This window comes from Carlito syrichta, unplaced genomic scaffold, assembly GCF_000164805.1.
Source record: "Carlito syrichta isolate Samal-C Ts95f unplaced genomic scaffold, Tarsius_syrichta-2.0.1 Scaffold307674, whole genome shotgun sequence".
Lineage (NCBI taxonomy): Eukaryota > Metazoa > Chordata > Mammalia > Primates > Tarsiidae > Carlito > Carlito syrichta.
In genome coordinates, this window is record NW_007251770.1 from 195,912 (window position 1) to 206,598 (window position 10,687).

The following is a 10,687-nucleotide window of genomic DNA, read 5'->3' on the forward strand; positions in this document are numbered from 1 at the left end:
GCTTTGGCCGCTAACCTGCCGCGGGCTTCCCTTTGAGCTGTCCAGCAATGGAGCCCACGGCCGGGAGCGAGGACAGTGGAGAAGGCGCGGCGACTGGGGAGTGCGTGAATAGGATTCCGGTGCCAAGACCGCCCTCCATTGAGGAGTTCACCATAGTGAAGCCCATTAGCCGGGGCGCCTTCGGGAAAGTGTATCTGGGACAGAAAGGCGGCAAGTTGTATGCAGTGAAGGTAGGAAGTCAAGAAAGAGTAAAAGACTCAGGCCCTTCGGCTCTTCTTCCTGCTCCCTGACTTGGGCAGGCCCCGGAGCAGCTGACACCTCCATAGCCCTGCGAGCTGATTTCTTCATTCAGGGTGACATCAGTGGTCGGGTCAGGTGTCTCTGGGTCAGGTGTCTTCTGCTCCGCCCTTCCCTCCTTGTCTCGGATGCCCAGTGATAATAGCAAAGATTGACCCCCTTCTCCTTAGCCAGTGTTAGCAAACGAGGAAACTCAGACCAAAGGCAAAGGGAGTTGACTGAGGTGATTACATCCGCCTTAGTACAAGAGGACTGTAAAACCAAAGCCCTGATTCTAGTCTAGCCAAGCCTTAACTCAGATTTCTAAATCCAAAAAGTGTTAAGTAACTCGTGGTTTTGCTTTCCTTGCTTGTTTGCTTTGACATACAGAATCACTGAAATTTTTCTACTACAGAAGAGCTATTAGTTTGTTGGCACAGACAAGTCTGTTCTGAAATTTTTAAGTACCTTCTAGACCCCTTATGCTAATCTGGCCTTTACTAGGATTAAGTTTGGAGCTTTCATTAAGTTTTTAAGTCACTTCCAGATTATATTCTAATTTTGTCAGTTTGATGCAGATTGATTTTGACCTGCTGTATAATCAAAAGATCTCATTAAATGAACCTCATTTTTTTCTCTTTAAATCTTCCATTGGGAAATCTAGAATGTACTTTTATTTTAGAGTAAGCTGAAATACGTCCTAAAACAATTCTTTATCCATGTAGCAGTATACATCATTCTAAAAACATTCAACATGTATTTGAAACTGTTGTGCCCAGTCTTGGTTCTCATTCACTTGTATGATTTCAGATTACTCACATTTCAGCACTGGGCTCAGGCAGTAAAAGAAAAGAGAAGCCAGCAGTCTGTTGATGATGCGATTTTAACTTCCTATTGGACTTGCCAAATGAATATCTAGCACACCTCCAAATTGTGCTCACCTAACCTTAAACAATCCTCTACACTTTACTGCTTAAACTCTGAACTTCCTGTATTGCTTCTCCATTTAAAACCACCACCATCATCCCCATCCTTCAGCCTAGAAACACAAGTCACTTTAATTTAACTTGATTCATCTCTGCATCATATCTCTCAATGATTCTTGTCAACTATCTCTTTTAGTCATTCTTTTTACTCCTTCCTTTCCTTTCCCAAGTCTCTAAGTTTCCCCCCTATTTGTTTATTTATAAAGGTGCAATTCAATGGTTTTTAGTAAATGAAATAGTTGTATAACCATCACCACAATCCAATTTTAGAATATTTCCATTGCCTAGAAAAGACCTCTCCTGCCTGTCTGCAGTTCCTCCCCCGTTAACACACCCAGTCCCAGGTAACCATTAATCTTTCTGTCTCTTTAGGTTTGTCTTTTCTAGATATGTCATATAAATGGAATCATACAATAAATGGTCTTTTGCATGCGATTTTTTTTCAATTGACATGATGTTTTTGAGGTTCATCAGGCCTTCATTTCCATATCTAGTCTGTTGGAATAACCTTCTAACTGGAATTATCTTCATTTTCCCATTCATTATCTTCATTTTCCCATTCATTCTTTAGGCTGTAACATTCTTGAGGCTGTGACAAAGCCTATAGTTTTTAAGTAGTCTTGAAACTAAAGTTCAGACTCCTTAAAAAAGCAATCTTGCTCCAAGTTCTGCCTCTAGATTTCCACAGACAATTGGCTAGTCCCTTAATGCTGTGTATTTTCTTGTCTCTGAGCTTAATTTATGCTGGTTCTTCCTTAAATGCTTTTCTTCCACCCTTGTCTGCTCTTTTCCACCTATTTTATTCATGTATTAAGATTCCTTTTAGCTCCCCTTCAAACCTTCCCTAGCCTTTGAGACCCATCCCATTGAAATTAATTGTTACTAACTTTATTATATTCCCAAGATTTTTGCTTCTTCTACTGTACTTAGTAATCTATCATTATCAGTCATTGAAATGAAAACCAATTCATTTATTCAGAAAATATCCCAGAATTACTCAATTTAGTGTTCCAACTTTAATGTAGATTATAGATTTTTTTCTGTACCAATTACCTCAAAACTTGAAGAGTAATTAGTTGTTTTCTATAAGAGCATTTTGAAATGTTAAGTTTCAGTAGGTGTAATCATTTTTGCTTAAGATTTTTTTTTCTAGGCAAACAAACTTCTAGCATTCTTCCTCTTTCTATTCCCATCCATCAAAGAATTAGAAGATATATATATATATATATATATATGCATATTTGTGTGTGTGTGGGGGGGGAACCCAAAAAACCTGGAATTTATTTATTAAAAATTGAGTATTTATTCTTACATGTTTAGAGTTCAGTCACTTTCAAAGTACTCTCCATTCGATGCAGTACACCTATTGAGATGCTTTTTCTACTGCTCAAAATGGTTTCTGAATTTGTCAGTTATGCTGACTTTTAGTGCTTTTGTCAGCTTTAGTTTCTCTTCTTCTACACTGGCAAAACGTTTCCCTTTGAGGACTTTTTTCTTCTGGGTAAACAAAAAGAAAAATTGCTTGGGATGAGATTGGAGAATGGGGCACCAGGATCATGCAGTCAAAAACTGTGAACACTCAGTATGGGCACAGTTGGGCAAGTGCATTGTCATGGTGGAAGAACTGGTTACCTATTTGCCAGGGACGTTTCTTCTGCAAATCATGATGCAACCTTCTCAGAACTTCCAGATAAAAACTTTGGTTGACCGCTTGATCCGGAGGAACAAATTTCAGGTGTACTACAAAAGGTTCGCCCTCCACAAGATAATTCTATTTTTTTTGGTCCCCCCCCTCCTGTGTGTGTATATATAAATATACTACTATTACTCCATGCCCTGGTTCCTAGTTATCTAGGGCTTATTAGGAATATTATTCTCTTTTGATTTTGAAACAAAATTTTTTTCTACTAACGTGTAGGGTATTCAGAGAGCATTTGTTTAATTCTTGCTCATTCTCAAAAGGGATTTGATACTTTTGCCACTTAATATCAAGATAGGCAGTTCTACCTTGAAGTTGTTTTTTTGGTTTTTTTTTAACTATCTTATCTTTTCCCAATAGTTTCCTGATGGCAATGTGAAGTCCAAATGACATCTACATGTTTTCTTTCTCTTGATGTTTTTAATGAGGGCAGCTTTGAAACTTGAGAGTACTTTGTAATAAAAAATGTTTTAAAATGTGTCTGTTGTCATGTTATTTATTACAGGTTGTCAAAAAAGCAGACATGATCAACAAAAATATGACTCATCAGGTACAAGCTGAGAGAGATGCACTGGCACTAAGCAAAAGCCCTTTCATTGTCCATTTGTATTATTCACTGCAGTCAGCAAGCAATGTCTACTTGGTGAGTAAATAACTTTACATTTTCTCTTCATTCATACAGCAGTCACTGAACCCAGTGATTTAAGAGCACCATATCAGGGTTCTAAGTACCTGCATTTGAATTCCAGCTCAAACACTCACTAGCTTTATGACCTTGACCAATTTACCTGTTATGTTAATTGGAGTTCTCCAGTGAAAAAGAGCCAGAAGGTTTTGTGTGTGTGTGTGTGTGTGTGTGTGTGTGTGTGTGTGTGTGTGTGTGTGTGTGTGTGTATGTGTGTACGTGTACGTGTATGCATATAGAGAGAGACAGAGAAAATTTTAAGGAATCGGCTCATGTGATTGTAGGGGCTGGCAAGTTCAAAATCTGCAAGGTAGATTAGCAGGCTGGTGACCTAGAGAAGGATTGATGTTGCAGCTCCAGTCCGAAGGCAGACTGCAGGCAGAATTCCCTCTTCCTCTGGGACCTGGGTCTTTTTTCTCTTAAAGGCTTCAACTGATGGTTGAGGGCTACCCATATTATGAAGTGTGATCTGCTTTATACAAAATCTACTGACTTAAATGTTAATCTCACCTAAAGAATACTTTCCTGGGGACATTTAAACTGATGTTTGATCAAATATCTGAGTACCATGGCCTGGCCTAGCCAATTTGGTGTATAAAATTAACCATCACAGCCGGGCTTGGTGGCTCAGCCTGTAATCCCGTGCTTTGGGAGGCTGAGGTGAGTGAATTGCCTGAGCCCGCGGGTTCAAGACCTGCCTGGGCAACTTGGTGAGACCTCATCTCCACAATAAATAAAAAATTAGCTGGGTGTGGTAGCGCGCGCCTGTAGTTCCAGCTACTTGGAAGGCTGAGGCAGAAGGATCGCCGGAGCCCAGCAGGTCGAGGCAGCGGTGGCTGGGAGCATACCACTGCATTCCAGTCTGAGCGACAGAGTGAGACTTCAAGTCATTAAAAAAAAAAAAATTAACCGTCACACTTCAGTTTCCTCAACTGTAAAATGTAGATAATGATAGTACCTACCTCACACATTGTTATGAAATTCCAATAGGTTAATATAAAGCATAATGTAGAAAAGTGTCTGCCACATAATGCTAAAAATATGTTAAGTACATAAAATAGAAATACATTGTAAAGTTTGATGTAAATAAGGAAAGATACTAGGAAGTAATGGGTTAGGATGTGTGGACTTTGAAAGTTGCTTTCTGCCGGGCTCAGTGGCTCAGCCTGTAATCCCGCGCCTTTGGGAGGCTGAGGTGAGTGGATTGCCTGAGCCCACGGGTTCGAGACCCGCCTGGGCAGCGAGACCTCATCTCTATAATAAATCAAAAAATCAGCCGGGCGTGGTAGCGCATGCCTGTAATTCTGGCTATGGAAGGCTGAGGCGGAAGGATCGCGGAGCCCAGCAGGTGGAGGCTGCGGTGGCCGGGAGCGGCCACCGCACTCCAGTCTGGGTGACAGAGTGAGACTCCAACTCAAAAAAAAAGAAAGTTGCTTTCTTTTCATTTAAATCTGAAGCTTACACTCCATTAATTCTAATGAGAAATGTGAGCAGGGCAGAGAAGAGGCAAGGATGATAAATATTTTGACTATAAATTCCAGAGGTTATTCTGACCTCAGAGATGGACTGTGGATTAAATGTGTGATAAATCCAATAGCTTCTGTTTAGCATGCACAAATGGTTTTCCATGAACAGATGGATTTTTTTTTTTTTTTTTTTGAGTCAGACTCTCACTCTGTCGCCCAGGCTGAAGTGCAGTGGCATGCTTATCGCCACCATAGACTTGACCAGCTAGGCTCAAGCGATCCTTCCACCTCAACCTTTCAAGTGGCTGGAACTACAGGCGCACACCACCAAGCCTGGCTAATTTTTTTTTTTTATTTATTGTAGAGACAAGTCCTCACCAAGTTGTCCAGGCTGGTCTCGAACCCCTGGGCTCAGGCAATCCTCTCGCCTCTGCCTCCTAAAGTGCTGGGATTACAGGCATGAGCCACCGCACATAGCCAGATGGATGTTTATGATGTAGATTTTGGACTTGTGGTTTATATGATTATGAACAGAAATCTCATTCATTTATAATTTGATTGCCTCCAAGAGTGGAAATTTTTTTATCCCATATATACCAAAGCCCCTTGCAACTCTGGAACATGATTGTAGCATACTTCAACTTGTACTCAACCAAAAATCTGAGACTGAACAGAACTCTTAATATGAAAGGATATCATATCCAGTTTCAAGTTATAGACATGAAAATTTAGGATACATTATGAAAACGATGTCTAATCCAAAATTCTTCTTGAACCTATGGTTTAATCCATTTTGAATTTTGCAGCCTTTGAGTATATTTAGACTGATGATATATGTGGTGCAAAAATTTAGTAGAAAGGCCAGAAAACTGGAAATTTAAAGGTTTTTCTAGGACAGTGGTGAACACTTTTTTGTTAATTCATTCAGGAAAAATAAAATCGTTTTACCAACCACAAATGAATGATGTAATATGATTATACTATAAATACTACAGTAGGGGCCTACTGTAGACCCCCTACTGTTATCTTCAGTGGATATCTCCCAAGACCCCCAATGAATGCCTAAAACCATAGATAATACCAACCCCTATATATACCATGTTTTTTCCTATACATATGTACTTATCATAAAGCTTAATTTATAAATTAGGCACTGTAAGAGATCAACAATTACTAATAATAAAACATTTATAACAATATACAATAGGGTCCCCTTATCTCTAGTTTCTTAGTCCACCACAGTCCAAAAATATTAAATAGAAAATCCCATAAATAAACAACTCATATATTTTAAATTGCGTACTATCCCACTCTGTCCTGCCTTGTTCCACCTGGGATGCAAGTCATCCATTCGTCTAGTATATCCACACTATATACACTCCCCACCTGTCAGTCACCTAGTTATCAGGTCTCAGTTGTTAGATGGACTATTGAGCTATTGCAGTGCTTGTGTTTAAGTCACCTTTATTTTACTTCATAATAGCCCCAAAGCACAAGAGTAGTGATGCTGGCAATTCAGATATGCCAAAGAAAATCCCTAAGGTACTTCCTTTAAGTGAAAATGTAAAATTTTCTTTTAAGGAAAGAAAAAAATCGTATGCTGAGGTTGCTAAGATCTATGGTAAGAAAGAGACTGGACATGGTGACTCATGCCTATAATCCCAGCACTTTGGGATGCTGAGGTGAGAGGATAGCTTGAGCCTGGGAGTTCAAGACCAGCCTAGGCAACATAGCAAGACCTCATGTCTAAAAAAATAAATAAAAATACTAATAAATTAAAATTAAGAAAAAGAATTTTCAATCTGTGAAATTATGACTGGTATATTGTTACAATGATAACAATGTTGTTAATCGCTTACTGTATCTAACTTATAAATTAAACTTTATCGTATATGTGAAATATAGGAGAAAATGTAGTATACTATACATGGCTTGGTACTATTCAGGGTTTTAGGCCTCCACTGGGAGTCTTGGACTATATCTCCCATGGATAAGGGAAACTACTGTATTTTAGTTAAAGTTATGTGAATGTACTCTCTCTCTATCAAAGTATCTTAATGTACTTCCCTATTTTCAGATTGTAGGTAACTAGAACTGTGGAAAGCGAAACCACAGATAAGGGAAGATGACTATTCTCCCTATTTTTTCCACTTAATGGTGTCCTCATCCTTTTAAATGAAAACATATAATTCCATTGATTTAATTATTAATTTCATAATTTCCTTAGTGAATGTCCTATTGATGAGTTGGTACTAGGGTTTTTTAAACTTTTTTATTTTCCTAAACAACCCTGCAATGAAGTTAGTGTGAATTGCAGTACTAGTTTGTTGCACTAAACTCCTCTGTGGGAGATGAGACCTGGTGATTCTAGGGAGAAGGATTTTGGAATGAGAGTACAGGTTAGTATAGGAATTCACCTTCAGAGCAAGGTTTAAGAGAGCACTATCAGGTGACCCCTGGATTCTCAGAAAGCATGAGATAAGAATGTGTTTTAGGGTGATTCACTGTCTAAGTGAGTAAAATATACAGGCGATGCCAAAAAAATGTATACACGCTTAAGCGATGTTATCTTTTTTGAAGCTGAATTAAATTACGGTAGCGATGTGTAGTATGACATTCACTTAATCTTCTTTTTTGTCCTGCCTGTCACATGGTGATGCTAGAATTCATTTGACTAATGCCATCTTTTGAACAAACGTCATACTTAAAATGTGTATACTTTTTTTGGCCTCCCCTGTATATACAGTGACAGTAAGAAGAATACCAAATACTAAGCAAGTAGTTGACAACTATGGCCCATGGACCAAATCTGACTCACTGTTTCTGTACTGCCTATGAGCTAATAGCTCACAATAAAGTTTGCAATAAAACAAAATTTTTTTTCGAGTCAGAGACTGTCAAAATATCTCCCTACAGATTACTTATTAATTACAAAAAGGGAAAAAGTACTTCTTTAGTGGAGAAATATGAGGGTCACCACCTTAACCAAGTGATCAAAGCTAACATCACCAGTAGTAGGGCGCACTGACATAAGTTGTTTCATCTGGTGGGAGTCACTAAGAAGAACTCAATATCACATATGCAGTATATTGTGAAAAATGCATAACCTGAATTGAGATCGTGAGGAAATAATCAGACGACCCCAAATTGAAGAACTTCAACAAAGAAGCCTATACTCTTACAAAAATGTTTGCATCATGAAAGACTCCTCCGCCAACCTAAAAAGAAAGGCTAAAAAACTTCCATATTAAAGGAGACTACAGAGACCATAACAACTAAATGGCATGGATGATCCTAGCTTGGGAATGGGGATAAGGAGACGCTATAAAGGACAATTTTGAGATGGTCAGATAAATATGAATGTGGACTGTATATTAGATCATAGCATTATATTAGTGTTAAATTCACTAAATTTTATGTTACTATAGTTATGTAAGAACGTCCTGTTAGGAAATACATGTTGAAGAATTTAGTGGTGACAGGTCATGACCTTTTCAACTTTACTCAAATTATTCAGCAAAAATTTAAAAATTATACATTAATGCCAGGTTTACTAAAGTTGTTATTTTTTTAATTAAATAGTTTAATCTAAACCAAAATACATGTATCTTAAATAAATAATCTTTATGTTTATTACATTAATAATCTATAGTTGAGTACAAATATGTAAATATTAAAATTTTATCTTATATACGTATATGTGGAGAAGAAAATAGCAAATATGGCAAAATGCTAAAAATGAGTGAATCTAAATAAAGAATATATAAGAAGTTATTCTAATATTCTTGCAACTTTTTTTGTAAGTCTGAATGTTGTTCAGACTAAGCAGTTTAATTTTTAATTAAAAACTGTTAGCCAACATGAACAAAGCTGGTATTAATGTATAATGAGTAGTAGCAAGAAAATGTGTTTTATTTCAGACCAGACTAATATATATAACTGTAATGCTCACATACAATATTTTTTACCTATCATTGTTTTTCACAACATTAAATTCCTTTTTGATAGGTAATGGAATATCTTATTGGTGGAGATGTCAAGTCTCTCCTACATATATATGGTTATTTTGATGAAGAGATGGCTGTGAAATATATTTCTGAAGTAGCATTGGCTCTAGACTACCTTCATAGACATAGAATCATCCACAGGTAAAGACTGACTTATCTCCAAACTATTATTTAAAAATAAAAGTAATCAAATTGTGTATTAGATATTTGTCTAAAATATTTACAGTAACCACTTGCTTATATTTTCAGGCTGTCTCAAGTTTAGTAGTAACGTGAATTTAGAAATTCTGTTAACTATTCTTTTGTCTTCCTGTTTTTTTTTAAATATGTTGCTTTGAACATTTGATTATAGAGAATATTGAATCCTTTTCCACTCCTCTGCCATCATACAAAAAGTACTATATTCGGTAGTCAAAGTTGATTTATAGTGTTTTTCTCTGTGCAAAGAAAGTCGGGTTAAGTGACTGCTTTATTGAAGCTTAATCTTTCCTTCCTTCCTTTAAAAAGATAGATGTGATTTTGAACTGACTTGAGGTTGATTTTATCTAATAAGGTTTATTTATTTTTACAAAATAGCTTAAGAATGATGCCAAAGATAATCTTATATTAAGTCATTTAACTTCTTTGTAGATGCATTATAAAATGCCACTGAGTACCTTTATTTTAGAGGAAATAAGTAGGGTTTGCCTCTTCTGTAACTCACTTTTTTTTTCCTGGAAATTCTGACATTAAAATTAGCCCTTTTTTAGTTATCTATTTGTCTTTTGTATGTACAGGGACTTGAAACCAGACAATATGCTTATTTCTAATGAGGGTCATATTAAACTGACAGATTTTGGCCTTTCCAAAGTTACTTTGAATAGAGGTAAGAAAAATATCAGGTAAGTACCTTTTTAAAAGTCCAACAACTTTTAGAGACCACATTTTATTATCTTATACTCTACAATATGCTTATTTCTAATGAGGGTCATAGTAAACTGACAGATTTTGGCCTTTCCAAAGTTACTTTGAATAGAGGTAAGAAAAATATCAGGTAGTACCTTTTTCAAAGTCTAACAAATTTTAGAGACCACATTTTATTATCTTATACTCTTTTCTTTATTAGTTTACACTAAATAAAATGTGATGGTTATTATTCCATAATAGGCTAGAAAGGTATGATGGGATCTTACTTTTGATTAAAGATGAAAAATCAGAATGATTATTCTTGGATCTCCAAAGGTCCTTGAAGTTCCTCAGATCTTCAAAAAGAAACTTAAAATTTCTGTTCTTCTGACCTTTAGCCCTACTGAAATTGATTCTTACAAGTTAAGCACAATACAGTGACTAAAATAACTATAACCTGATGAAAAGTTAATAGCTTAAAACTTATTCAAACATACATGGCCACCACTAAGGCCTTGATAAACAAAGGGACAAAGGAGACAAACACATAATTCACACATAGGGATATATGGGAATATGTTCATTTCACTAGTTGTAATTATAGGAATCTGATATGAATAAGTAGCTGGGCTCAATGGCTCAGCCTGTAATCCCACGCCTTGGGAGGCTGAGGTGAGTGGATT

At 36.8% G+C, this 10,687-nt stretch overlaps 1 protein-coding gene across 4 annotated transcripts in view; it reads left to right on the forward strand.

The window, feature by feature from the left end:
* Window positions 1–24: 24 nt before the first annotated feature.
* Window positions 25–10,687, forward strand: part of MASTL (microtubule associated serine/threonine kinase like) — a 31,414-nt gene continuing 20,751 nt past the window's right edge. For all 4 annotated transcript variants that reach the window (XR_002482342.1, XM_021715787.1, XM_008064540.2 and 1 more), the window contains exons 1-4: window positions 25–230; window positions 3,467–3,604; window positions 9,121–9,260; window positions 9,896–9,984. Coding sequence is in view for 3 of the 4 variants with exons in the window: in XM_021715787.1 (XP_021571462.1) it covers window positions 48–230; window positions 3,467–3,604; window positions 9,121–9,260; window positions 9,896–9,984 (550 nt within the window). In the remaining variant the exon portion in view is untranslated. The remainder of the gene's footprint in view (window positions 231–3,466; window positions 3,605–9,120; window positions 9,261–9,895; window positions 9,985–10,687) is intronic.